The 27,767-nt window shown below is 50.3% G+C and overlaps 1 protein-coding gene across 4 annotated transcripts in view; it reads left to right on the plus strand.

The window, feature by feature from the left end:
• The window catches only part of ARHGEF2 (Rho/Rac guanine nucleotide exchange factor 2), a 130,337-nt gene that overhangs the window by 51,804 nt on the left and 50,766 nt on the right, over positions 1 to 27,767 (plus strand). Inside the window, exon 1 of one of the 4 annotated variants that reach the window (XM_073322502.1) lies at positions 19,334 to 19,384. The exons of 2 other annotated variants lie outside the window; for them this stretch is intronic. Coding sequence is in view for 1 of the 2 variants with exons in the window: in XM_073322501.1 (XP_073178602.1) it covers positions 20,396 to 20,458 (63 nt within the window). In the remaining variant the exon portion in view is untranslated. Of the gene's footprint in view, positions 1 to 19,333; positions 19,385 to 20,134; positions 20,459 to 27,767 lie in introns of those variants that run through there. One more of the 4 variants, XM_073322501.1, reaches the window with a different exon arrangement.

Raw genomic sequence — 27,767 nt, forward strand, 5'->3', positions numbered from 1 at the left:
GCTGAGGATGGATTTCCTAGTGAGTTGGCAGCTCGCCGCATGGCCGAGGGCCGGCTCCCTGGGGTGAGAGCAGCAAACACGGGCATGGGTAGCAGCCGAGGGACCAGCCAAGAGCAGAGCCCCATTGGGCTAGCTTTGGTACAAATACAGGGTAGGAGATGGTTCCTGCCCTGGAGAGCGCACGGTGTGACAGACAAGACAGACCCAGGCTGGGGCCAGAACACAGGAGGAGAGTGATCAATGTCATGTCGGTGTCATGACTTTCGGGGTGTGGGGGAGATAGGTTGCATTAGGCAGGGATTAGCTAAATGAAAAGGGGGAGGGACAGAGCAGGTCGGGAACATGGAGACCTTGGCAGCTGCATCCACCCGTTCCTGCTGTGAAACAGCCCCCTGTGCGTTACTTTGGGGGCCCAGGGGCCGAGAATAGACAGCGGTGGAGCACTTACGGAACATGCCCCGCTGGGCCTGGAGTGAGCCTCTCTCGCCATGCGTCAGCAGCTGAGCTACCCTCCCGTAGGGGGGAAGCTGGTCCTGACTCGAGGAAAGAGCACCCCGTTTCTCAGCCGTCACCCCTTCCTTTCACTGCCATGGCAGCTTCCCCTCCAAGCAGCAGCCGGACTGGAGGCTGCTTAGCTTGGGAGTTCTGGTACCATCATCCCCTGGGGAGCCAAAGCATTAATGATCTATTGGGGTGGAGGGGTTCCTAGCTTCCTCAGGCCTTGGGGGTTGTTGCTGGTGCTCAACAGACACCTCCCTGCTCCCCAGGATCTAATCAAATCCCAGCCCCTCAACATCTTACACCCGGAGCCAATTCTTTTTATGAGGGAGAGCTAGGATGTGGCAGGGTATTGGTCCCAAGCAATGCCAACGGGCTCTCGTCTGTGCCGCGGAGGGGGGCTCGGGGGTGCCAGCCACGAGGACGAGCCCTCGGCTCTGCTGGTTTGGGGCCTGGACTCTGCCATTTAAGCCTGCTCTTCCCCTCCCTTCCCCAGGGAGCTGCTGTTCATAACCCTCTCCGCCAGGGCTCTAGCCTCTGAAAAGGAAACTAACCTAGACGGACCCCCCACAGCCACTTCCCTTTCTCCCCATAAGGGGCCACTTCCTGGCATGTGACCTCCCATCAGCTCTGCTGCAGGGGCTTTCCACTGACAGCAGATCTTAGCAGACACCGGTCTCATCCAGGGCCTCTGGAACAACAAGCCGCCCATCCATGTGTTAGTCTGACGCACCGGGGTTTTCTCTGCACGGTGCGGGTGCCGCTTTGCTGCTGCTGATTCTCCCTTGAACTATTGTTAGAGATATGACAGCAGCACCTGGAGGTCCCGCCCGAGATCATGGCCCCATCGTGCTCGGCGCTGGACGTACACATAGCGAGAGATCCTGTTCCAAAGAATTTAAATAGACTAGATGGAGTGTGAGGGGAAACTGAGGCATAGAGGGACAGCAGCTTGCTCAAGGGCAGTGGCAAAACCAGGACCAGACCTGCTGTCTCCTGCGTCAAAGTTTGGTGCTCTGACCACTAGCCCACACTGCCTTCCCTCATTAGCTGAGCCAGCTGGGGCTACCTTCAGATGTGGCAATGACCACATCTAACTTCCCAGCCATGCCATGGCAATTGGACTAGGAAATATGCTTTAATTATGGAAATTAATTGTAATCTCTTTGTGAGGCAGGGACAGTCTTTTTGTTCTGTGTTTGTCCAGGGGGCTGGGCCATGACATGGGCTCCTACTTGTGAGCACATGACACCTAGTAATAATCATGAGAATGCTGTAGTCCTTTCAATTTGAATGGCTTAATCGAGGTTAGGGAACGACTCAAGCAAGAAAGAACGAATGTCAAGTCCCTCTGATTGAGAGCACAGCGTGTGCAACTCCCTAACAGGCTGCCTACCGATGCAGCTGCCGGCCCTGCAGAGACAGCCTTCAATATTGAAAGGCTCAGAACCAAGAGGTAGCAATTACCCACGCCGCAGAGAAGGCTAAATGGGTCTTTTTCCATCTCAGGGTTCTCCCCTTATGAAAGGCAGCCAGGCAAGGTGGAGTCCTGAGAGGCTGCTTGGTAAGCATAAGGAGGGATTGTTTTTAGAAAGCCCAGGGTTTGGTTTAACCCTCTTGTCTCCCCTGTGCGCTGGCTCAGGAGCAAAGGCATCGCCCGGGGAAAAGGGAATACAGATCCCACAGAGCAAATCTCTGTCCTACACGCACTCCTGCAAGGAACAGCAGCAGTTCCGCCTCCCTGGTCCGGGGGCAGTTCTTGGCTCATTAGCGCAAAGTGGGCTGGTGAGAGTGGGAGGTGGAATTGAAACCCCCAAGGCTCATTGCAGCTCGGGAGCGTCTTCACTACGGAGTTCGCCTGGGTGTGAGCAGCCACGCTGCAGAGCCCTGTCCGAGTCGCTGCATCCTCACCGCTGCTGTGTGTCGCTGGGACTTCTGGGGGCCCATCCCCTGGTTCTTTGGGCTGCAGTGAGCGGAGCTGCTGTGTGAGCCGTTCCCTGGGAAATGGGGGAGGACTCACCTGTCATGGGTGCAGAGGGAAGCTGTGGGAAGGCATTGGAGGAGTAGCGGCACCCGTGGGGTTTAGCCTGGGTCCACATTACAGAGCGAAGGTCTCAAACCCCCGCCCCACCTAGCCCAGGATTGGACGCAGCGCTAAACTCAGGTCAGAGGGTTTGGCTGGAGAGGGATTAGGGCCAACAGCTGAGCTAACTCTGCAGCGGGGACACATTCATAGAGGATGCTAGATTTTCTAGAGTGGTTGCCCAAATTCTTGCACTTTGCAGCAAAGTGGGTCTAACCCAGTATCTTGACACCATCTACTCCAGAGGAAGGTGTAAACGTGGGATGATCCTCTGCCCTACAGCTGGCTGCAAAGCAGGTAGCGGCGTTCCTGGCAGGGATGGTGTTTTCCCGTTTCAGCTCCGATGGTAGAGTGCCCACGCTTGGCACACCAGCTGCGTGTCGCAATCCTGGTGCGAGAGAGGGGTTGGCTTTGTTTCTTGGCTAGTGGATATCATTAAAATGCCCTTGGCAGCGAGCCAGCACTCCCTCGCCACCCCCCAAAGGGCTCATTCGGTGGCAGCTGCTGCTAACAAAGCAGTGGGCTGTCTAAAGATGAAGTGGTTAATTAATTGAGAGAGATGGTAGCTCCCAGCCCCATGAGCACTTGGGGCTTGGCCTTAGAGATGTACTCTCTGTGTGGGTACCTGGTAAAGATTCAGGATGCTCTCATCCCAGGTAAAGCTAAGGTGGCTGCTTGCTTATTTCTTTCATATGCTTTAATAAGTAGCTTATTTTAGAGCCCTTTCTTTACACACCTCTCCATGGGCCTTGTTCCTTTCTATTTGCGTCATCTCTCTCTGCTCCCACACGTAATCTCCTTCAGGTCAGTGCAAGAGCCTTCTCCTCTGGAGCCCTTTCCACCTCTTATTTCTTTCCCAGCAGTCAGGAGACTGGGTTGTATTGCTGGCTGTGCGATCGGCCTGCTTGGTGACCTTGGACAGCTCACTTGCTTTGCCTCAGTTTCCCTATCTGTAAAATGGGGATAATGATACTGACCTCTGATGTAAAGCACTTTGATATCTACTGATTTATTGTTTGTTTGTTTTTTTAGAAATATACGAGGCCACAAAAGGGACATAGGCCACATCTATGCACAGTTCATCTCAATTTTTAAATTATATCTTAATATTTAAATATTCTTCTTAGTTAGCACTATGTAACTGGGATTTAAATTGAGGTATCTTAATTTAGTGAACCAAGATACACCAAATTAAGCCAAATGCAATCAGATTTAAGTGTCCACCTAAGGGGATTTGCACCTGTTTAAATCAGTTTAGCTAAGACAATGCAACTGTGGCATATAGCCAAGGTCTAAGGGTTCTGATCTTGCAGGTATTTGTGTGTCGATAATTTAATGGGACCCACTATCCTGTGGGAAGTTATTCATGTGTCTGCAGGATCGGGGTCTAACTCAGCCGGCTGGGTGACCCAAACACTGTCTAAAGGAAGGACTGGACTCTTTCCATTTCTGGGCGGTACCAGCGTGTATTAAATCTCAGCATACAGGGAACGGACGTTCTGTTGCTGGGATCTCATTAAGCAATGGCGTCAGCCACTGGGATGGATGGGGGCGGAGGAGTGGGGAGCAGCGGTGGTTCCCATGGTGAAAAGAAGAGGAAACTCGATCTCCTGAGTCCTGTTGGCTTGGATGCAGGGCGCCTAGCGTGCAGGTGTCCTTGTTCCTCTGGGGCTGCTTTTCTGGTTCAGCAGGTTCTGAGCTGGAAGATGCTGTTTCTGGTGACGGTGACTGAATGTCTCATTCAAACCCAGTTATTCCTTCCCAGGTCTCCATGGGTGCCCAACTCCAGCAGCTTGTATTTCAGACCTCTGCTCCTTTACCCCAAGGTCCCCCAAGTATTGTTTGCGGTGAAGTATCTTATCCCCATTCCAAAGCAAGGCAAACTGAGGCAGGGAGAGGTGTGGTGGCACACCTAAGATCCCAGAGTGAGGGGGTGACTGAGCTGGGAGTGGGACCCAGGAGTCCTGAGTCCCAGCCTCTCTCCTCCTAATCTAACTACTTGACATGCTGCATGTCTAGAGACTTGGTTATAGAAGAGATGGGGGAAGCCCAGCCCAAAGAAGGAGCAGCTGGAGAGAGGGGAATTCAGTTGGCCAAAGTCAGCAGTAAACTCTGATTCCTAGTCCTCTGCTCTAACCACTAGGCTATGCTGACGCCTGTTAAATTACACAGGCTAGTGCTTTCACTGGACCCCCTTGCACAGCCCCAGAAGCTGGGTTGACTACGCTCTGGCAAGGGAGGGTAGGGTGGGGCTCACTGTGAACGGGCTGGGTGGGTGGAAGCAAAGCGAGGAAAGAAAAATATGTTTGTGAGTGTGTGTGTCACACCTTATGGTGGGGTCTTGCTGTTCCCTTAAATCAATAGGGGAGAGTAAATCTGTCCTACTGCACAGGACAGGAGGATAAATAGCCCTTTTGCTTTTAAAAGTTTCCTTCCGAATCCCTTTCTTTCTTAATAGGCCAGCGTGGTGTAGTGGATAGTGCACAGGCTGGGACTAAGAACACCTGGGTCCTATTCCTAGCTCTGCCACTGGCCTGCTGGGTGACCTTCGGCAAGTAATGTCACCTAGTTTCTCCATCTGTAAAGTGGGCCTAATGATACTGCCTTCCTCTGTAAACCTATTGGAGATCTATGGCTGGGGAGGTGTTATCTGTCTGAATTACTGTAGCAGTTAGAGTTCCCCCGAGACCAGGTCACCATTAAGTTGGGTGCTGCCCAGACATGAGTAGAGAGACAGATCCTTCCCCAAGAGTTTCCACCCTGCATAGGGACAAGACAAAGGGTAGGAAAAAGGAGTCTTTATTAATTCCCTGTTTTATAGATGTAGAAACTGAGGCACAGAGTGGGGCCATGACTTGCCCAAGGTCTCTCACACAGTCAGTGGCAGATCCAGGAATAGAATCCAGCTTTTCTAGGTGCCAGCCCAGTGTTCTCCCCACTGCGCCAGGGTGGGAGGGGAAGTAGACCTTGAGAGGGACTTATCCAAGGTGAGACGGCCAGGAATGGGAGCCGGGGTCTCCCACTGGGCCATGCAGCCCCTTTAAACTTCAGGCTTTACTCCAGCTGCTCCTGTGTGCTTTGGGAAATAATCCTTCTCTGTTAACTCGCTAGGGGAAACTCCTATTTGCGTGGCCTCACCGGGGCGGGGCGGAGGGGAAGGTAAATCTTTTATTAGCTCTCTTGCTGGGAAAGTCGTCAGCATCCCGCCCCCCCCCCCCGTTCTGAACAGAGGCCTGAGTGAGAACATTGCTGCTCTTGTCTAAACACTAATGTTTTTCTTCTGCGTCCAGCCCGTTGCATTTTCCAGCCTGTCTTGTGGGACAGAATGAATTTATTTTGTGTTGGAGTTTTGTTTGTATAAAGAGTCCTGCCCTAGGGGGCTTTATCTGTATATACACTCCACTCAGTAGCACTATATAGTTCCTGGCTTGGTACAGAGCATCTTTATCAGTGGTGGGATGTTTTAGCAGTTACTCATTAAGCTGTGTACTGCTGGCTTTTCCCTTTATGCGCACATGGCCTTGCCTTGGGTTCACTCTTAGACACTGGGTAGTGTTGAATGTTACCGTGCCTTTTTTAAATTGTATTTTAAAAGCACTTTATTGGCTTACGGTCTAACCTGTCCAATTTCTCTGCCCCGATCTCTCCCCCGCTTCCACATGCATGGTGATTGCTTTATTGGGTAGCGGGGAGAAAGAAAAAGCTCCCATGCAAAATTCAATTTTGTAGATTTAGAGGCAAGCCACGGTTTTTCTTGATGCTGACTGCAGGCGATGAATGTCACTTGTTAGAGCAGGAGTTACTGCGTGTTAGCATTGGGGAGTGGGGGTTGGTTTTAGTGGATCTGATGCTGCCCTGGGATTCAGGAGACCTGGCTTCTATTCTCTGCCTGCTGAACTCACGGGGCTGAGTGAAATCTGCTGGCCGGTGTTAGATTTTTTAAATTTTTTTTAAAGTCAGAAGGGACCATTGTGATCACCCTGTCTCTCACCTTCCGCATAGCCCATGCCCCAGAGATTTGCCCGGCAATTCCTGCAGGATCTCCAACTAGCTGATCCCTTCTGGCCTTTAGACTTATGAAGCAAGCCGCAATTCATGGCCCCAATCCTGTGAAACAAGCATGTGCGCCAAGTTGCTGGGGCTGCTTGAATGCTTGGAGCTGCAGAGGATAAGGTGCTCGCGCCACCGGTGGCCTGGTTTTGGGAAGGGGGCTGGAAAAGAAGCTGGCGCTAGGTGAGATGGAAGAGGGGGAGCAGAGACAGTGGTACGAAGACGGGCGGTTCCACATTCTTTTCATTTGTCTTCTGGCTTAAGATGTGGGGGAGTTTCTTTTGTCTTTTCCTCAAGAAGCCATGAGGACTAGAAACTTACTATTTTTTTTTAAATCAGAGTTGAGATTCTCATAGAATCACATGACTCCAGCAGCTGGGGCTTTAAGAAGAAAGATTAATTCTATCACATGGCTTGTGATTAAACTCATAAGTGTGGGCAACGGGGGATTCTAATGGGCTTTTTGGATCAGGCTCTGAATCTCTTAACATGTACCTGTTTTTCTTTCTTTGCATGTAACATAGGGCTTGACTTCAAATGTACAAATCCGCTGGGACTGTGTTTCTCAGACGCTGCCCCTCTCACTGTTGGTTGGTCACATGGGCAGAGCTATGTCCTGTTACACTGGTGTTAATTATTCTGGATTTACAGTGGTGCAAATCAGCACCATCTGGCCCTGGGTATCCAATTAACTACTGAGTGCATAGGCAAGTACTTAGCCTGGATTTCTGTTGGGGTCTGATCCTTAGGTGGTGGTTACCTCTGCTCATGTCTTCCCTAAGATTTGCTGTAATGAGTTGAGGCACCTGCCTTTGATTACTTAATGCTCATTTGGATGAAGGCCAGAGTCTAATCCCTCTGAAATCCTCAACTGACCCTTCTCTGCACCTTTGATCTTTTCCCCAAAACTCTTTCATCTTGGTCTGTTAATCTGGATTCTCCCCACTCCTCCTGCAAACAAAGCAACCCCACTCCCTTGTATTTCAGATTATATTGCAGGTTTAAAAGTAAAACTGCTGTTGAAGTAGGTTTAAAGAAAACACCAGCAACCTAATTTCTAAATGAGAAGAGCTCTGTGAAGCTAGAAAGCTTGTCCCTTCTGCCTACAGAAGCTGGTCCAATAAAAGACATTACCTCACCTACCGTGTCTCTCTTTAATTTCTGAATGTCCATCTTCAGCGACATTGTACTAATAACTCTTGGTATTTATTTGCCTTTCAAAAGGAGCATTTTTCTCATGGTTAGAGCCTGAGATTTGCCATCAGGACCCCTGAGTTCTATTTCTGGCTCTGTGGCTGGCACGCTGTGTGAAAGATGTCAAATTATTTCACCGCTCCATGCCTCAGTTTCCCCACATGTGAAATGGAGTGTGTTAAAACTTTCTCACCTTTGTAATCATTGGATAAAAGGTGCCACATAGTATTGTATGGATATCAAAGCACCTCATAAATTTTAGGTTTCAGAGTAACAGCCGTGTTAGTCTGTATTCGCAAAAAGAAAAGGAGGACTTGTGGCACCTTAGAGACTAACAAATTTATTTGAGCGTGAGCTTTCATGAGCTACAGCTCACTTCATCTGATGCATTCAGTGGAAAATACAGTGGGGAGATTTATATACATAGAGAGCATGAAACAATGGGTGTGACCATACACACTGTAACGAGAGTGATCACTTAAGGTGAGCTATTACCAGCAGGAGAGCGGGGGGAGGGGGGGAAACACACTTTTGTAGTGATAATCAAGGTGGGCCATTTCCAGTAGTTGACAAGAACGTCTGAGGAACTGTGAGGGAGGGGAGGGAATAAACATGGGGAAATAGTTTTACTTTGTGTAATGACCCATCCACTCCCAGCCTCTACTCAAGCCTAAGTTAATTGTATCCAGTTTGCAAATTAATTCCAATTCAGCAGTCTCTAGTTGGAGTCTGTTTTTGAAGTTTTTTTGTTGAAGAATTGCAACTGTTAGGTCTGTAATCGAGTGATCAAAGAGATTGAAGTGTTCTCTGACTGGTTTTTGAACGTTATAATTCTTGACATCTGATATGTGTCCATTTATTCTTTTACGTAGAGACTGTCCAGTTTGACTAATGTACATGGCAGAGGGGCATTGCTGGCACATGATGGCATAGATCACATTGGTAGATGTGCAGGTGAACGAGCCTCTGATAGTGTGGCTGATGTGATTAGGCCCTGTGATGGTGTCCCCTGATTAGATATGTGGACACAGTTGGCAACGGGCTTTGTTGCAAGGATAGGTTCCTGGGTTTTGTTCTGTGGTGTGTGGTTGCTGGTGAGTATTTGCTTCAGGTTTGGGGGCTGTCTGTAAGCAAGGACTGGCCTGTCTCCCAAGATCTGTGAGAGTGACGGGTCGTCCTTCAGGATAGGTTGTAGATCCTTGATGATGCGTTGGAGAGGTTTTAGTTGGTTAGAAGGTGATGGCTAGTGGCGTTCTGTTATTTTCTTTGTTGGGCCTGTCTTGTAGTAGGTGACTTCTGGGAACTCTTCTGTCTCTGTCAATCTGTTTCTTCACTTCAGCAGGTGGGTATTGTAGTTGTAAGAATGCTTGATAGAGATCTTGTAGGTGTTTGTCTGAGGGGTTTGAGCAAATGCGATTGTATCGTAGAGCTTGGCTGTAGACAATGGATCGTGTGGTGTGGTCTCGATGAAAGCTGGAGGCATTGAGGTAGGAATAGCGGTCAGTCGGTTTCCGGTATAGGGTGGTGTTTATGCGACCATCGCTTATTAGCACCATAGTGTCCAGGAACTGGATCTCTTGTGTGGACTGGTCCAGGCTGAGGTTGATGGTGGGATGGAAATTGTTGAAATCATGGTGGAATTCCTCAAGGGCTGCTTCTCCATGGGTCCAGACGATGAAGATGTCATCAATGTAGCGCAAGTAGAGTAGGGACATTAGTGGACAAGAGCTGAGGAAGTGTTGTTCTAAGTCAGCCATAAAAATGTTGGCATATTGTGGGGCCATGCGGGTACCCATAGCAGTGCCGCTGATCTGAAGGTGTCTATATTGTCCCCAAATGTGAAATAGTTATGGGTAAGGACAAAGTCACAAAGTTCAGCCACCAGGTTTGCCGTGACATTATCGGGGATACGGTTCCTGACAGCTTGTAGTCCATCTTTGTGTGGAATGTTGGTGTAGAGGGCTTCTACATCCATAGTGGCCAGGATGGTGTTATCAGGAAGATCACCGATGGATTGTAGTTTCCTCTGGAAGTCAGTGGTGTCTCGAAGATAGCTGGGCATGCTGGTAGCATTGGGCCCGAGGAGGGAGTCTACATAGCCAGACAATCCTGCTGTCAAGGTGCCAATGCCTGAGATAATGGGGCGTCCAGGATTTCCAGGTTTATGGATCTTGGGTAGCAGATAGAATATCCCAGATTGGGATTCCAGGGGTGTGTCTGTGCGGATTTGTTCTTGTGCTTTTTCAGGGAGTTTCTTGAGCAAATGGTGTAGTTTCTTTTGGATGGGTCATTACACAAAGTAAAACTATTTCCCCATGTTTATTCCCTGAACCCCACCCCTCATTTCCTCAGATGTTCTTGTCAACTGCTGGAAATGACCCACCTTGATCATCACTACAAAAGGTTTTTTCCCCCACTCTCCTGCTGGTAATAGCTCACCTTAAGTGATCACTCTCGTTACAGTGTGTATGGAAACACCCATTGTTTCATGCTCCCTATGTATATAAATCTCCCCACTGTATCTTCCACTGAATGCATCCGATGAAGTGAGCTGTAGCTCACGAAAGCTTATGCTCAAATAAATTTGTTAGTCTCTAAGGTGCCACAAATCCTCCTTTTCTTTTTTCATAAATTTTAGTTAATCTTCATGACAGCCCTTGTTAGGTAGGTAACGTGTTATTCCACTCTTAAAGAATGGGGAAACTGAGGCAGAATGAAGTGATTATCTAATGTCATGTGATAAATTGGTTGCAGTGTCCGAAATAGAATTTAGAAGCCCCAATGCCCAGTCATTTACCCTGCCATCCCAGAACTGGGAAGAGAATCGAGGAGTCCTGGTTCCCCATCCATCCTCAGCTGTAATTGCTAGGCTGCACTCTCTTTGATAGAACTTATGTTTCTGTGTGCTGATTTCTAACCTTTAAAAAGAAAACCGCCCCCCCATGTGCAAAGTGCTCTGAGATCTTTAGGTAAACAAGTGAGATTTTCTAGAGCAGTTGCCCAAATTCTTGCCCTTTGCGGCAAACTGGGCAAAGAGTTGTTGTCTTTCGCTGTTCCTTAAAGAGAAGTTAACAGCCCTCCCATAGTTATTAATGTGAAGTATCAGCCTCGTCTTAATAGTCACTTTGCTACAAACCAGCTCTGCAGATTTTACACATGAATGATGCAAAACTGGAACAAATCCAGTGCCTTTGTCCTCCCCACCCCAAAAGCTCAGCTCTGGTTCTCTGTACATGGCAGAGAACCGCTTTGCTGATTCCTAAACCGCTCCCTTATTCTTCCCCTCCTTTAGCTTGCAAGCAATGAGTAACCGCTCTTAGAAAAACTTCTGCCTCTGGCTTTTGTCATGCTTTATAATGATCTTTTAGCTTCCTGCTTATGCAGAATCTACTGAGCAGGCAATTAATCAGAAGCCGTATTAACTAGTGCTAGCCAGCCTTGAATGTAACCAGCCTTCGGCTGAACTGCTGCAGATTTCCCCTGTGGGCTGCCAAACTGGAGGTAGTGTTTCCTCAGGGTTAGAGCAAGGGGGCGTCTGGGAGTTGGGACTCCTGGGTTCTATTCTCAGCGGTGCCATTGACTCGGTTTGCAATCTAGGGCGAGGATGGTATCCTCCGTTGAGCCCTGTCTTCTCTAGAAATGAGGTTGTTTTAGAACATGACTGTGAAGAGCTGGGTTAGCTTAACATGACTCTAGCTACACTAACAGCAGAGACAAGCAATGTCTCACCTCGACAGTTGATTGCGGGTCATCCTGTTTTGATCAGGGTACCCACAACCAGCTGACGTGATGCTAAACACGATGTTTTCAGTATATGCGGACTGCAGAGTCACGTTGCCTAGCACGACTCCCCTGGGGCCACGCTCTCGGAGTTCATTTTATCGGGGAGGTAAGCCTGATGTACGCTTGCTAGCTTGTATTGTGAGGCTCTCCCGAACGGCACGCGATGCGCTTTGATATCAGTCATGTATAGTCTAGGCTTCCTTGGGTCGCTGACAAACTCCCCATCCTTCTGTCCCGCGGTGCTGACCCCCAGCATTCAAAAAATCCCGAGTTGGGCACCTCAAAATCATGCGATTTTTTTTTTTAATTGTGATGTTAAATACAAGAGATTTTTTTTTTGTCTTTAGGGTCACATTTTCAAGCTTTTCTCGAGACATTTATTTATGTTTTAAACGAAAGCCCAGTTTCTCTCTTGACTCCAGGACCTGGGGCTTTAAGAAAAGACACCTAATGTCACGAAACTCGTGGTAAAATGATGCAAAGCTGGCAACACGTAAACATGGCTCCTCTTCAGCTCCCAGCATAACCAGGGCTCTCTCCCTAGTCCTGAGAAAAGTTTGTTTTAGCGTTGCTACCTCTACAACACAAGACATTTCTATGGGTCCTCCGTAAACTGTTGGGTTTTTTTTTTCCCCCAAATTTCTCCCCCTCAGAATGGTGGATTGAGAAATAATCTTGTTTTCTTTTTTTCCTTTTCATGAAGAACCTCTGGGTAAACCGGTTAAAAATCGTTCTTGAAATGTGGAACATATTGTTAGTTTTTATATAATCAGTAGTATCTTTAGAGGTGCCCTTGTCTTATTAACTCTGTTTTCTCCTAGCGCTCCAGGAAGAAATCACAGCCAGTGTGGTACAGGCTGTCCAGCACTGTCTGGAGCTACATTATGCATATTGTGACAAAGTTCCCCCTCTACCTTGGAGGGTCTTGCGCTTATTGGCAGATTTGCTCGCCTTGGAGCTTCACGGCAGCCCTCAGTTTGGCCATTTTTGTGAACCCAAAGTCCAGGTCAACTCCTCCTGTGTCTGATCAGGAGTTGGGAGGATTTGGGGGGAACCCAGGCCTGCCCTCTACTCTGGGTTCCAGCCCAGGGCCCTGTGGAATGCAGCTGTCTAGAGTGCCTCCTGGAACAGCTGTGTGACAGCTACAACTCCCTGGGCTACTTCCCCATGGCCTTCTCCCAACACCTTCTTTATCCTCACCATAGGACCTTCCTCCTGGTGTCTCATAATGATTGTACTCCTCAGTCCTCCAACAGTCCGCGTTCTCACTCTCAGCTCCTAGCACCTCTTGCTCCCAGCTCCTCACATGCACACCACAAACTGAAGTGAGCTCCTTTTTAAACCCAGGTGCCCTGATTAGCCTGCCTTAATTGATTCTAGCAGCTTCTTGATTGGCTGCAGGTGTTTTAATCAGCCTGTCTGTCTTAATTGTCTCCAGAAGGTTCCTGATTGGTCTGGAACCTTCCCTGTTACCTTACCCAGGGGAAAGGGACCTACTTAACCTGGGGCTAATATATCTGCCTTCTATTACTCTCCTGTAACCATCTGGCCCGACCCTGTCACAGTATCCATTTAATTTTCAAGTGCCGTCTTGCTGAACAAGTGAAGTGCATTCTAGGTGATTCTAGGTGATTCAGCTGGAGCATGGTGTGGTGGTTTTTTTTGTCTTCCTGTGAAATATTACACACTGGCCACTGTCAGAGACACCGGACTTGATAAACCAGAGGTCTGACCCATTATGTCAGTTCCTCGGAGCTGGACATGGATGTTGGGAAGTGAAACAAACTCCTGCAGTGGGCTTTAATTTGTCCATACCAATTTGGGATATAAATAGAGCCCTACCAAAGTCATGGGTCCATTTTGGTCAATTTCAGTTATTGGATTTTAAAAATCATCAATGTCCTGATTGGAGATATTTAAATCTGAAATTTCACGGTGTTAGAACCGTAGAGGTCCTGACCCAAAAGGGTGGGTGGTTATTGTAGGTTATTGTAGTGGCCTCATGGCATTGCCACCCTCACTTCTGCGCTGCTGCTGATGACGGTGCTGTCGTCAGAGCTGGGCGGCCGGAGAGCGGCGGCTGCAGGCCGGGAGCCCAGCTCTGAAGGCAGAGCCGCCACCAGCCGCACTGCAGCTGTAAGGATGGCCCAGTATGGTATTGTCACCCTTATTTCTGGGCTGTTACTTTCAGAGCTGAGCCCTCAGCCGGCAACTGCCACTCTCCGGCCGTCCAGCTCTGAAGGCAACAGGGTGACCAGACAGCAAGTGTGAAAAATCAGGACGGGGGTGCGGGGTAATAGGCACCTATATAAGGAAAAGCCCCAAATATCGTGACTGTCCCTATAAAATCAGGACATCTGGTCACCCTAGAAGGCATCAGTGCAGAAGTAAGGGCAGCATGGTATGGCATTGCTACTCTTCCTTCTGCGCTGCTGCTTGGGGGCGCTGCCTTCAGAGCTGGGCGCCTCACCAGCAGCTGCCGCTCTCCCACCACCCAACTCTGTTGGCAGGCCAGAAGTAAGGTTGGCAATACCATGTCCCCCCCCTACAATAACCTGGCGACGCCTCCGTGATCCCCTTTTGGGTCGGGACCCCCAGTTTGAGAAACACTGGTTTCCCCTGTGAAATCTGTATAGTATAGGGTAAAAGTACACAAAAGACCAGATTTCAAAGGGGAGTCCAGATTTCACGGTCCATGGTGCATTTTTTCATGACTGTGAATTTGGTAGGGCCCTAGATATAAACATACAAAGCACCTGCTTTTGCCCTTGTTGGGATGTCTCTTGGAACACCACATCTAATAAGCTGTCTAGGCCAGGAGCCTGTCTAACATGCCACGCTCCAACCCTGCATCAGGATAAAGCAGGATCTTAGCAGCCTATCCCAATTCCGGTACTTTGCTCACAGGAATATCATGGCACAGCTGGAAAATCCTCTTCCAAGGCCCTTGCCCCAGTATTCTGTTGGCAAACTGATTTGGGGCTGGGTGGGGGAGTCCTGCTAATAACAAAGATGGCGGTGACTGGGCTGCTGGAGGAGAAAATGACTTGGGGAATGTTTGACGCTGAACACCGGGTGGGACTCGCCACCTCCCCCACCTCTCTCCACGCTGCTCTCTCTCTCCACTCTTGATCAATATGATCTGTTCTTTTCTTCCAAAACAGAGGTCTGCGTGTCTGGCAGGCTGTAGCAGGGTGCGTGTGCCTCCTCTCTGTTCATGATCCAAGTATAATTATAGCATACTCTGGAAGGCCCACTGAGCATCTCTGCAATTCTGGTGGTGGTTACACTATTGCTTATTTTGCAAGAGGAATGCCAAATCCCTCTGGGACTGGAAAGTTCAGCTCTTGTTCCGAAGCAGGGCTGGCCAAATTCTTTGGAAGGAACAGTGCTCATGCATAGATCTAGCTACTTCTTAAGGTGATATCGTTTGGGGACCAATTCCTCCCGTTGCGTTGGGGTAACTGTTCCCATGGCTTGGCCAAGCTGGCAGGCTGAGTCATTTGATAAAGGAGGTAGTTTTTAGGGCTGCTAGTCTGTGCGGTTAAATAAACTCCAAAAGTCACCCCTCTTAAATCTTCCTTGCTGCTGTTGCTTACAATCGGCTTTTATCTTGCCTTTGTAGGATCACAAGATGTAAACGCTCTGCAGCAGGACCACCCGGGTCTTGCAGAATATTTACTCTTTGTTGTGATGTTGAGAGGCAGACGGGGAGGATTTTGGTCACCTAGGGGGTGTTGATACGTGTCTCTAACACATCTTTCCAGGGAAGGGAGCGTACAATAGTGGTTTACTCTGTTTTAAAATAAATACGGCACAGATCAGTGCAAAAAGGGCTTAGGAAAAAGCATGATGGACAAATGGTGGAAAACAGGGCATAATTCATCATTTTATATTTTTCTAAGAATCTGATTCCCAAAGCCAGGGACTGTTCATTTGTAGAGGTGTCAGTTAAGGGAAAATAACAAGTTTTGACTGTTTCCTTGTAAAAACAAATTCCAGACATCTCACAGGTAAAAGAAACCGCGGTGTGTAAGCTCTGCAGAGACCATGCATTCTGTGAGAGGTTGTTACTGCTTGAATGCTGGGTTCCAAGGTTGCGAACCTCAAGCAATCAAAAATCATGTTGGCCTGCTCAGAAATAATAAGCCTGGCTTAAAAATCAACAAGAAAATGAAGAAACATTGGGGTCCTGTTTATTTTCCTTCTGGTTTTCAAGCTTTTTTTTGCAGCCGTGAAGGCGAGAAATTAGGATACTATGGACTTCCTTTGTAAAGCACTTTGAGATCTACTGATGAAAAGTGCTGTACAATCCCTAGCTAGGTACATAAGAATGGCCAAAGTCCATCTCGCCCAGTCTTCTGTCTTACAACAGTGGCCAATGCCAGGTGCCCCAGAGGGAATGAACAGAACAAGTAATCATCAAGTGATCCATCCCCTGTCGCCCATTTCCAGCTTCTGGCAAACAGAGGCTAGGGACACCATCCCTGTCCACCCTGGCTAATAGCCATTGATGGACCTATCCTCCATGAATGCATCTAGTTCTTTTTTGAACCCTGTTATAGTCTTGGCCTTCACAACATCCTCTGGCAAGGAGTTCCACAGGTTGACTGTGCATTGTGTGAAAAAATACTTCCTTTTGTTTCTTTTAAATCAGGTAAACAAAGGTACTTGTTTTTTAAATGACAGTGGAAATTCTCACATACGGTAGAACCTCAGAGTTACGAACACCTCAGGAATGGAGGTTGTTTGTAACTCGGAACAAAACGTTATGGTGGTTCTTTCAAAAGTTTATAACTGAACATTGACTTAATACAGCTTTGAAACTTCACTATGCAGAAGAAACACGCTGCTTTCCCTTTATTTTTTAGTAGTTTACATTTAACAGTACTGGATTTGCTGCTTTTTCTTTCTTTCTTTTTGTTTTTTTTTTTGTTTCTGCTGCTGTCTGATTGCGTATTTCTGGTTCCAAAGGATGTGTGTGGTTGACTGGTCAGTTTGTAACTCTGGTGTTCATAATGCTGAGGCTCTATTGTAATGACATGACTCCAGAAGATGGGGTACACTTTTTTTAAACAAAAAAACTCCTAATATCCCATGAGACTCACCAAAAAATCATGACAGTTGGCAGCACAGGGGTTCTAGAATTCCTGGGGTCCTTACCTCGCTCTGTGGCTGACCCAGCACAAGTCGCTGTGCCTCAGTTTACCACGTCTGTAAAAATGAGGGTGGCAATACAGAGTAGTTTAAAAAGTATAGATTATAAAATGTGTTCTGGTGCTTTAGATGAAAAGTGTTTTTGATAGGCAAAGAGTTAATGCGTCTACCCAGCCCATACAGTCAATCTCAAACAATATAATGTATGCAGGGGAAATTACCTCTCCAAGAACACAGCTCTGACCTTCCACTTCTAATAATCTTTGAGGAATTCTCGAGGAGTCAATTGTACATTGGCATTGTCTAACTTTAAGATTGTTTCTCAGAAGCAATTACGTGGCTTCCTGTTTCTTTTCCAAAAAGAAAAGGAGGACTTGTGGCACCTTAGAGACTAAAAAATTTACTTGAGCATAAGCTTTCGTGAGCTACAGCGCTTATGCTCAAATAAATTTGTTAGTCTCTAAGGTGCCACAAGTCCTCCTTTTCTTTTTGCGAATACAGACTAACACGGCTGCTACTCTGAAACCTGTTTCTTTTCCAGAATCCATGAGACCTTAGATTTCCTTTTGTAAGAGATTCTGGGCCTTGATTATAATTAATGTACTATTCGTACTTACACCTCAAAGCGCTTCACAAAGGGGGTCAGAAGCATTATCCCCCTTTTTACAGATGAGGAAACTGAGGCACAGAGCAAGGATGCGACTTGCCCGACATCAGCCAGCAGGGCTCTCTTTGTGCCGCTTGGACTTTACGAAGGGGCCCTAGGCTGCTGCACTTTAAAGGAGGCTCCTTTATGGGAATCGGAATCGGGGTCTCTGGTTTGTCGAGAGAAGGGGGCCAGCCTGGGCAGAGATACTCCGAGAAGTCTTTCTCTGTCCGTGGAAACACAGGTGAGGACATCCCAGCAGCTAATGAGGTTGTTCATCAGCCCACTGGGGATCCAGGTGAGCCCTGCCCTGTAGCCTGCAGCAGCCTGTATTGATAGTCAGAAAGGAGCGGCAGCTCTGTGCCTTGCAATGCTGATAGCGATTAAGAACAGGTGACCAGAGACAGGTGCTTTTTGTCTCACTCTCTTTTTGGCTGCTTTCTTCTTGAATTAATTTATTTCTAGGGGATAGTGCACTGAGCTGGGCCACGGGTGGCCTGGAGTCTATCCCTGGCTCTGACGCTGACCTGCTGTTTGACCTTGGGTGAGTCACTTCCCTGCTCTGTGCCTCAGTTTCCCCAGGGAACAGACTGTCTGGTGTGTGTACAGAGGGATATGTTACATACATAGTGAGTTAATAGCTGAAGTGCCAGTAGGTGGCGATCAGGAACATCCTGGGTTTTCTAGGACCCACAAAGCTTCCTGCTGTGCATTGTAAATAGCTTCTGGTGGGCGGCTCTTGACACCTACGACAATGAGCCTTAATCTCTGTTGTTGCTAAACTAATAAAAATCACCCACTTAATGAGGTACCTGGTCCCTTCTGATCAAGCTGCTAGAATGCAAGATGCTGATGCTTAGTACTGGCACAGTGCCCTGCAAACTAGCCTCGCCTACCTCCTGTGAGTTAGGTCTTGTTTGGTGGATTGGAAGCTCTTTGGGGCAGGGACCATGTTTTAGTTCTGTGTTTGTACAGCGCCTTGCACCATGGGGCCCTTCCTGCTCCATGATGGGGGGCTCCTAGGAGTTACCGTGATGTGAATATTTTATACCCCCATTTCACAGCTGGGGAAGCAGCTTACTCTAAATTCACACAGCGCTGCGAAGACGACCCAGGAGTCCTGACATGCTATGGGATTGCACTGGTGCACTGACCCGCATGGCTGCAACTGGGACATATCCTCCCATAAAGCCTGAATGTGTATGCTCCTTTTCGGCCGCCTTCCCTTATCAGCCTCTGAGCACCAGCCACTACCGCAGCTTCCTAGGCTATTGTCCTGAGTGACTGTTGTCCCAGCAGGGAGCCAGGAAGCCCCTGTTGAGCAGTGAATCTCCATCCCTGCCCCCTGCAGTGTGTATTGCAAGCTTCCCTTTGAATTCCATCAGCTGCTGATCTGCCCTTTGCTCCCAGTTTGCGAACCTTCCTCTCCCTCCCTGCCCCACCTTACCCGGTTAGAACCACCCATGCTTTGTTGGGGTAGTCCAGGAGAGATCTTAGGCAGGTTTTTCTGCCTGCATTTGAAAAACCTGTGGTCTGTTTGAGGCGTTTGCCCTGATCAGGTTCCTGGTGTGTGTACATTGTCTGCTAGACAGAGTATTCCCCCCACCCCTTCTCGTTGGGTGGTGGCAGCCAGCTGTTGTGCCCCACCCCAGAAGAAGCTGCATTTCAGGCCAAAAACCGAGGTGAACCATTAGCTCCTTATCCGTCTCCAAGAGCTTTGCAAACTCTGCTGTCTGAATGCTGAGATTGCGATTGCTTGTGCAGGTGTGCCCCATCTGAGCAGCTCTTTTAGGCCTAGCCCTCTCTGCCCAACTCTTCCGCTGTTTGAGGACACCTTGGCTGGTAAAATGTAACTTGGTAAATAAGTGACTGCCAGGGGTGGGGGAGCAGCCAGCCGATCAGATGCCGGTTAGGCTCCGTTCTGTTTGCAACTCTCCAGCTGCTGGGTCTGGACCTGAACTTCCCGAAAGCAGGTGGGTGGTTCTGAGCCAGGGGCTGCAGCTTGGATTGGGTGCAGAGATTGGAAGCTGCTGTTTCAATCCAGGTCTGGGTCTAAACTAAAGAGCTGGGGTGTGTGGTGGATCTGGGGAGGGTGTGTGGTTGTGTGTGTTGTTTTAAGCCCCCTTTTCAAGGCTTAAACCCCAGGAATGGTATGATTGGCAGTGCTTTGTGGCAGGCCCCCCCACTCCTAGGCTTGGCAGTTCATAGCCCCCCCACTCCTAGGCTTGGCCGTTCAGGGCTCCAGCACCTCTGGGGACTTGCTGCATCAGTGATGAAGCTAAAACAAAATCGCTTGAGCCCGGGCACCTCTCTCATGACAAATGAAGCCCTGAAGAAGGGAAGACCCCGCTAGAAACAAAAACAATAAGAAGTAAACAAGCGCAGCCAGGGGGTGCAGTTTGGGTTGGATGTCTTCCTGGCGGTTTCATCACACGACATAAACTTTTAAAGATTAATCTTGAATTCCTAGAGAGTCCAGAGGGGGTTGGCAACCCTCCGCTCGCCCCTGGTGGCCCCAGATCCCGAGGGAGCTGCCCCCTAAAGCCCAGCTCTGATTCTGTTTGCCCGGGGCAGAGTTCAGGGACTGGGCTCCTCCCTCGCCCTCACAAAGATCAACTCAAGCGAGACAGTTTCGGTAACCCCTGATGGGGGATTCCCGCCCCACCGCCAGTCCCCAGCAGCCCCCCCCCCCGCCCCACACACCCCTCCCCCCGTGGGAGGCTCGGCCTCTCCGGGGCTGCTCGGAGATGGGTGGGCGCTGGCCCCAGCCGGGCTCCGGAGAGAGGAGGAGACTGATTTGAATAATCGAGCTGCCCTTCCAGCTCGGCTGCTCTTTGACTTCCTGCGCCGGAGCCGGGCTGAGGCGTTCGCTGGGGTCCCTGCCGCTAGCGCCGGCCGTGTGAACGCTCCGCTCCGCTCCGCTCCGGGGTGCGGCGGGCAAATCCCCCGCGGGCCCGGCTTTCCCGAGCCTGGGGCGCCGGACTATGTCTCGGATCCAATCGCTGGCCAGGACCAGGACTGACCGTACAAAGGACATCGCGTGGAAGGTCGGTGCCCCCACCCCTTTGCGGGAAAAGCATCTCGGCAATATTTGGGGGTGGGGGTGGGGGCGCTGGGGGCAGCTGTTTGGGGCGCAGGGTCTGGGTGGGAGGGAGGGGGGCAGCTGTTTCCCTTCTAAGTCTTCCTTCGCCCGCTCTGAAAGTTGAATCCTTTATTTGAAGCCTTCCCCCAAAGCCCGAGGGGGGGAGGGAGGAGAAATGGTCTCTCTCCCCCACCCCCCGGTTTCAGATCAGTCTCTCCAGAATCGCCTAAGGACCCACTTCACGCACGCACGCAGATGGCATTTTGTCCCCTGCCTTCAGCTCTGGAGGGCTGGGGGTGGGTGTGTGGGGGGCTGTGATGGAGAGAAACCTCCCCCCCACCCCGCCCCTGGGCTGGCCAGCCGCTCGCTGGGGTCTCTCGGCCATTAGGGGAGCGGGGGAATCCCAAGCCTTGGGCAGGGGGAGAACTTTACTGGCGTGTGGAGAGAGACTCTGGCTGTCTCCGCTCTTTGTGGCTCGGCCGCTGTCTGGTTTGAGCTCTCCCTTCCCTGGGGCTGGAGGGGGGGGGGGGGAGTAATCTGTATCTGAAGGGCCCCCGTGGCTGGTTCCTATTAAGCAGGCATCTGCAAAACCACTTAGGCTGGGGAGAAGGTGCCTGCAAAGGGTTGAGCTGGGGAACCCCAAAGACTGAGCTGTTTTAAAAAAAGAAAACTTACCAAGTGTTTCTGTGTGTGTGTGGGGGGGGGGGGGCGGTGCCAGATCCATCAGCCGGGATCTGGATTCGGGGTGGGGGTGGGGGTTCCCATTGGATCTGTGAACTCGGAGCCCGGGTGCTGGTTCCGAGTTGGGGGCAGGGAGGGATTTCATGTATGTGCCATATTCATGGCAAGGGGTGATTTCGTGTATTTAAATCCCCCCCGCTTCGCCCCCCAGTCAACAAGAAGAACCGGTAGAGCATTGTAAAGAGAAACCCAGAGATTGCACCCCCCACCCAGGGTAGCGTCCCGGGAAGCAGTGTAACTATATGATGCCGTTGAGAAGGGGATTTTTGTACCCCCCTTTTCTACCCACCCACCGCCGCTTTCTTGTTGCTTCCCCCACCCCGCGCCTGTATTTATACCCCAGGGGTGACACCGGAGCTGCTGCCGCGTGGGGCAATTTATCAGCTCGGCCAGGCACAATGAAGTGGTTTCCTTTCCGTAGCCATGTGATGCTCCCAGCATGGTGGTTAAAATAGCGTTGAGCTTAAAACGATGCTATTGTCCAGCCTTCCAAGGCCCCCTTTGCCAGCAGGCCTAGGGGGTTGCACAGGATGAGATCCGAGCAATCCGCCAGTGAAATAGGGGATCATTGCAAACACTGGGGCATGGAGAAAGGAAAGGAGCCAGCACATGTGATTTCATAATAAGCTTTGTCCTTCTAGTTTGTCTCCAAACTAGAGATGGGTTCAGGTCTTGATTCAGATTCCAGGCTTCCCCATGCTTTTGGGCCTGATCTCCCTTTATACCAGGGTCCCTTTACACCGATCTGGCAGATAAGAGGCCTCAGCGTGGTGTAATTTACCAGTTCCTTCTGCTGGAAGTGTAAAGGGACCTTGGTGTAAAGGAAGATCAGACTTCTGATTTATTATTACAGTAGCACCCACAGGCTCTAGAATCGGGCCCCCATTGTGCTTGGTGCTGTCCTTGCCAAATAGACAAAGGGTGGTTGACAGGAAGAATGATTCCCCCTCCTTTTTCAGGTGGGGGAAACTGAGGCACCGAGCTGCAGCCCCTCTCCCAAGGTGGCACAGAGTCACTAAGCCCATCTCATGATGATGCTTGGAACCAGGGTTTTGGTTCCGGGTACATCTCTGCTCTGGAAGCTTAGGATAGTGGCAGATGAGCTGGGGTGGGGGTGGGGGGCTACCTGAGAAATGCCACTGAGAGGAGGTCTCCCTGCTAATCCCCAGCTGCTACAGTGCTAAGGAGACTGAGAAGAGAACTGTAGCTCAGTTGGGGGGGGGGGGGGGCACGTCCCTTCCCTTGCCCGCTCATGTGGCAAGAGCTGGCCTGATGAAATGAGACCTTGGTATCTCGAAACCCAGAGCAGCCGTGTTTTTGTTGGCTGCTGGCTGATGGGAAGCTTTGAGGCCCCAGCTGGTGCCATGAGAACAGGCAGGGGGGAAACGCTGCACCCGGCAGACTGGCAGGATGCTCGTGTCTCTCGGAGGGGCAGATTGGTGCTTGCGCTTGGCACAGGTGGCTGACTGCTCTGCCAGCCGCGTTGAGTCCCGTGATTGGCAGGCCCTGGTGGGCGATAGATGGATTGGAGTTGTGGTTAAGACATCAGTATCTGGACTCCTGGGTTCTATTCCTGGCTCTGGGAGGGGGATGTATCTTAGTTGTGAGAACTGGGGCCTGGGCACCAGGGACACCTGGGTTCTCTTCCTGGTTCCAGCATGGTTAGAACAGAGGCGTGGGAGTCAGGACGACTGGGTCCTGTTCTCAGTTCAGCCACTGCCTCACTGTGTCCTCTTAGGTGTCCAGCCTCCTTCGTGCCTCAGTTTCTCTATCTGTGTGTCACCGGGGTTCAGGCTTAACTACAAACTGGTGTTGCTCTGTGTCCCCCTCTGGTGGCTGGCCTGCATGGGGGCTAAGAACCTACAACCGCTACCCTCAAATGGCATTTCCAGGAGAGCATTCACCGGGTGCCTTTTAACGCTGAAGTTCCCAGGGACAATCCCACCTTGCGGTCAGAGTTCTTAGCCGTGCAGGGGAGGATTTTTTGTTGCTGGCCGGCTCCTGACGGGACGTTCATATGTAGCAGCCCTCGGTGCACGTTGGGAAGAAAACGCTGAGGTGGAGCTTTCTCAGGGTCTGGTAGAGGCGGGCTGGTCATGAGCGGCTGCGTCTTGGGATGCAAGGGGGGGGGGGGAAGTGGTGGTTTGCATGTCAGAGGATTTCATCAGCGGCCCTGCTTGCCACATCCCATTGGGGGCTGAATGCATCTCCTCTCCCATGAGGCCTGGTGGAGGGCAGAGCTGCAGTGGGAATGACGGATCCCAGGCACTTGGAGAGCTGCCACCTTCCCCTCCTGGCTCCCGCTCCCTGCTTGCAGGCTGCTGCCAGCAGCTGTCACGGTCTTTAAAATAGTTGCCCCCACTCAAAGCCACGGGGAGCTGCCTTGCAAGAGGTGTTGGTGGCCCGGGTCTGGGATCTCCCCATGCATCTCTGCCAACTCCCCTCAATCCGCCCTGCCAAGTGCACCCACCCTCTCTCTTCTGCTAGCGAGAGTCCTCGGTTTTTGGCTGAGCAGGGTCTTCCAAGAACAGGTAGAGAGGGGGATGAGGAACGCCACACCTCCTGGGAGGTCTGGCTTCCGAGCAGACACACTGGGCACCAGAGGCTCCTGAGGTTGCTCCCAGAAGTGCCTGAAAATGACCTTGGACAAATGAATTTGCCAGGATTTGGAAGAACAAGGGTCTGGTCCTGGATCCAGGATGGTGGAAGGTTTGAACATGGGGCCATGACACTTTTGGGAATGGGCCATGGGGGAACCACTCCGGGGGGGGGGGGGGGAGGAGAAGAGAACCGAGGCTAACTGCATCTTCTGCACACATTCCACAGATAGAGAAACTGAGGCACAAACCAACACTTTGTGGATCTGGACCCTGTGGGAAAGTCCCACCGTGGGAGAAACTGGGCACAGTAGAAAGTGAGGGCTGGAAACAGCTTTGACTCAGAAATGGATGGAATGCAGGAGGTGGACCAGTGTTAGCAACTCCCATGATTTTATCCCAAGTCACTTGGTATTTGGTGTGTGTCCTTAAATCCCCAGCTCCTGGAATCATGTGAAATATACCTGAATCTCTGTTTTCATTTAAAATCTCCCCCCCCCCCATGAGTTTCTGTCTCTCATGGTTGCAGAGCAAAGCTTGAAAATTTGACACTCTTCTCACCCCCCCCCCCCAATTCTCAGACTCTAGAGGGCAAATAAAAGTATCCCTGCCTTATTACTGTTTTCAAAATCTCCTGGTTTTCAAATTCAATCTCATGACTTTGGGGCAAGGGGAGGGCCCTGACTTGTGAATGGGGGGGCGGGCGATGCTGGCTCAGCCTTGTTTATTCCATACCGGGCCTTTTGCGTCAACCGGCACCGTCGCGCATCTGGCATAAAGGGGCTGTTGTGAGCTGGGGTCTTGCTGGAAAGGTGAAGTCATGAGGGCTGAATGGGGAACCTGTGATTCGGAGGCTAGCACCCCTGCTTTCATCTCCTGTCTGAAAGGAGCTCGTTGTACTGCTGGTCAAACTCTGCCTTGGCTTGATCTCCCGCCCCTTAAACTCTGCCGGCGTCTCCCTGCGTGTTTGGGTTTGAGGGCATCTTTTGTTGCAAAGTTAAGGGGAGGAAGGAACTGGGCATTTGAAAGATTGCTTTGTTCTGCCGGGAGTGGAACTGGAGAGCGGCTGTGCTGTTGTGTTACAGGCATGTCTGGGGAAGGTGATAAGGAGCAAAATATCCTCTGGAGAGGGGGTGAAATAATCTAAATTGCGGGGGGGGAAACTTGTTATTCATTGGTATTATTTCAGTGGCCAACTGAGACCAGAGCCCTGGTGTGCTAGGCACTGGAAGCATGCACCCTATTACTGACCCAAAACATTTCAAGCCCCCCAAAGTTGTGAGACTTCATTTAAAAATCATAAGGTTCTCTCTCTCTTTTAAAAGAGGGGTGTCTTTTTTTTTTTTATTGGACTTCAGGTTTGAGTGATTATGTTTTCAAGTTTTCTTTGCAGTCTAGAAACTTTTCCCTTTTTTAAACAAATGCTGAGATTCTTGCATCATCACTTGACTCCAGGAGCTGGGGCTTTAAGAAAAAAAAAGTCACTGTCAATTGCAAGACTCCCAATAAGTCTTGGGAGTCCGCAGCACTGCCTCTGTTTGATCAGCTTCAGCTGTAACTTACAAATTGCAGTTTGGTCCCATCGCTAGAAATAGGATCTTAAAAACCCACCTGCCTGCAGGAATCACTGGGGTGGGTTCTCTGGCTTGTGCTATACACTGGTCAGGCTAGACGCTGTCACGTGATTTTTAGGGGAGCTTTATCTCAGAGCCACTTGTTTGAGACACCCAAAATTTGGTCCGCTAACCCTCCACCGGATCCCCATGAGGCACAGTAATTTGCAAGACAATCTGAGGTGGTGTGTGGATTTTAGGGCAGTAAGCAACTCTCAATCTTCCCAGCAGAGCTGCTGCTCCACTATACTGGTCCCACCGGTTAAAATCCATGAATAAACAACCCTGAAATGGCGAGGAATATTGAGATCTGTCAGCAGCGTCTCGCATCCCGGCTGTTGTCATTATGCTCCGGTTGGCTTACCGGCCAGTCAAGTTGTGCAGAGAGACCACCTGTCCCTACCTCTGGAACAATGGCCCCCTTTGAAATGGCTATGGCCGGTTCTTGTTGCACGGATAAAGGCTGAAGGATCTGACACCTCTTTGGGGGAAGATGGGCTCTCTCGAGCAGCAGACGCCTCCTCCTTTGGGATTTGCTAAAGTAGGGAGCCAGCCATGGAGGTTCATTTGTTTCTAGCTTTTTCTGACCCTCTTTGTCTCTTCCTGTTAACTCCTTCGAAGCTGGAGGTTAACGTTTTGTGGCAGTGGATTTCCCCCTGCTCCATGCTGGGTTGCTATTGGAGGGTGTTGCCTGTAGCGGCATGGGGGCAGGGAGAGGGGAGCTTGGCTGTGACAACTGATGGGTTAAAAAGTGAAACGTGGCTAAGATTTTTCCAAAGGGGACTAGTGACTTTTGGGGTGGGGGGACTAGCTTGAGACACCTCAGTCCTGGTCTATACACAGGTTGCACTGCTTAACGTGTGCTGGTTTACATCAGCGCGAGGGCTTGTACCAGGATACCTGTGTTCATTTAAAAAAAAAAAAACAATCCCACCCCTAACCACTATAGCTAGGAGTGCAACTTTCATTGGCAGATCAGGCCTGATTTCAGAAGGTGTTTGACAGGCGCCCTTCTGAAAATCAGGACTAGAGGGGGTCAAAGTTTCCATCCAACTTTTTTTCAACACTTTTTTTTTTTTAGAAATTTTTTATTTGTCAAAACCAAAAGGTTACCTGGGGGCCTCCACCCCACCCTGTGAAAACCTGAAGCTATTGAAAGGACAATCAGATCTGTGGCCCTGATGAACTGTTTGAGCATTGGCCTGATAAACCCAGAGTTGTGAGTTCAGTCCTTGAGGGGGCCATTTAGGGATCTGGGGTAAACATTGGGGACTGGTCCTGCTTTGAGCAGGGGGTTGGACTACATGACCTCCTGAGGTCCCTTCCAACCCTGATATTCTATGATTCAACTGGAGGCTCCTCTTGTGCCCCTGACTCCCTGCATGATATTGGATGAGCCTCAGTCTTGACCATGAGGGCTGCTTACTCTGGGGACAACCAGCCGAATAATTTGCTGCTCTTTATGGCTTATATTACAGCAGCCCCAAGAGGGCCCCAGCTGACATCTGGGCCCATTGCGTTAGGTGCTGTACGTGCACCTGGTGAGAGACCGCCCCTGCCCCAAAGCACAATCTACAAGACTACAGGTGGGAGGAGAAGCAGGGGCTCAATGACTTGCCCAGAGTTACCCAGTGGCAGAGCTGGGAGTAGAACCCAGTCCAGAGCTCTAGACCGCGCGGTCTCCCCTAGCTGGGCTGAATAGGTAGGGCCTCATCCAGCCCACAGCTGGATGCAGGAAGGAGGCAAGACACGTGCACACAAGCAAGGACTCCTTGTGTGCACGAGCTGTGCTTTGTTCGGATGACTGCGCCCCGGAACGGCTTCCCAGGGGCAGGATGACACAAGCGAGAGCTGTGGAAATGTACCAGCACGTTCGGAGTCGCCCGCATCCTGACACCTAATGGGCAAGAGGAAACCCGCCCGGTCCCCTGCCAGGGTGTTGCGAGACTGAGGAGGTGAAGTGGGTTGAATGTCTTGCCGCCTCCTACCTGTCTCACACCTCCCCCTGCGCTTTGCTGAACAGGATTAGTCCGGTAGCTCTATTCAAGGTAACAGCAGCCTGTTGGTGTCTGAGATCAGGCCTTGGAGATGGGAACCTAGAAACTAGGTTGACTCCTAGTCACCTGATCTTGCCACTGTACTGCACTTCCTCAAGAGTGGGAATCAGAACCAGGTGTCCAGGCTCCCAGTCTCCTAGCCACTCCACGGGCGCTGCTCACCCCTTGCATTTGCCTCTCTGCCTCCCCAGTATGCGTCTCCTCTGCTCCAGCCGCCTCTGGCTATTGTATTATACACTGAATCAGATCAGTTGGAACCTGTGGAA

This window comes from Lepidochelys kempii, chromosome 24 (genome assembly GCF_965140265.1).
Source record: "Lepidochelys kempii isolate rLepKem1 chromosome 24, rLepKem1.hap2, whole genome shotgun sequence".
NCBI classification, from domain to species: Eukaryota; Metazoa; Chordata; order Testudines; family Cheloniidae; genus Lepidochelys; species Lepidochelys kempii.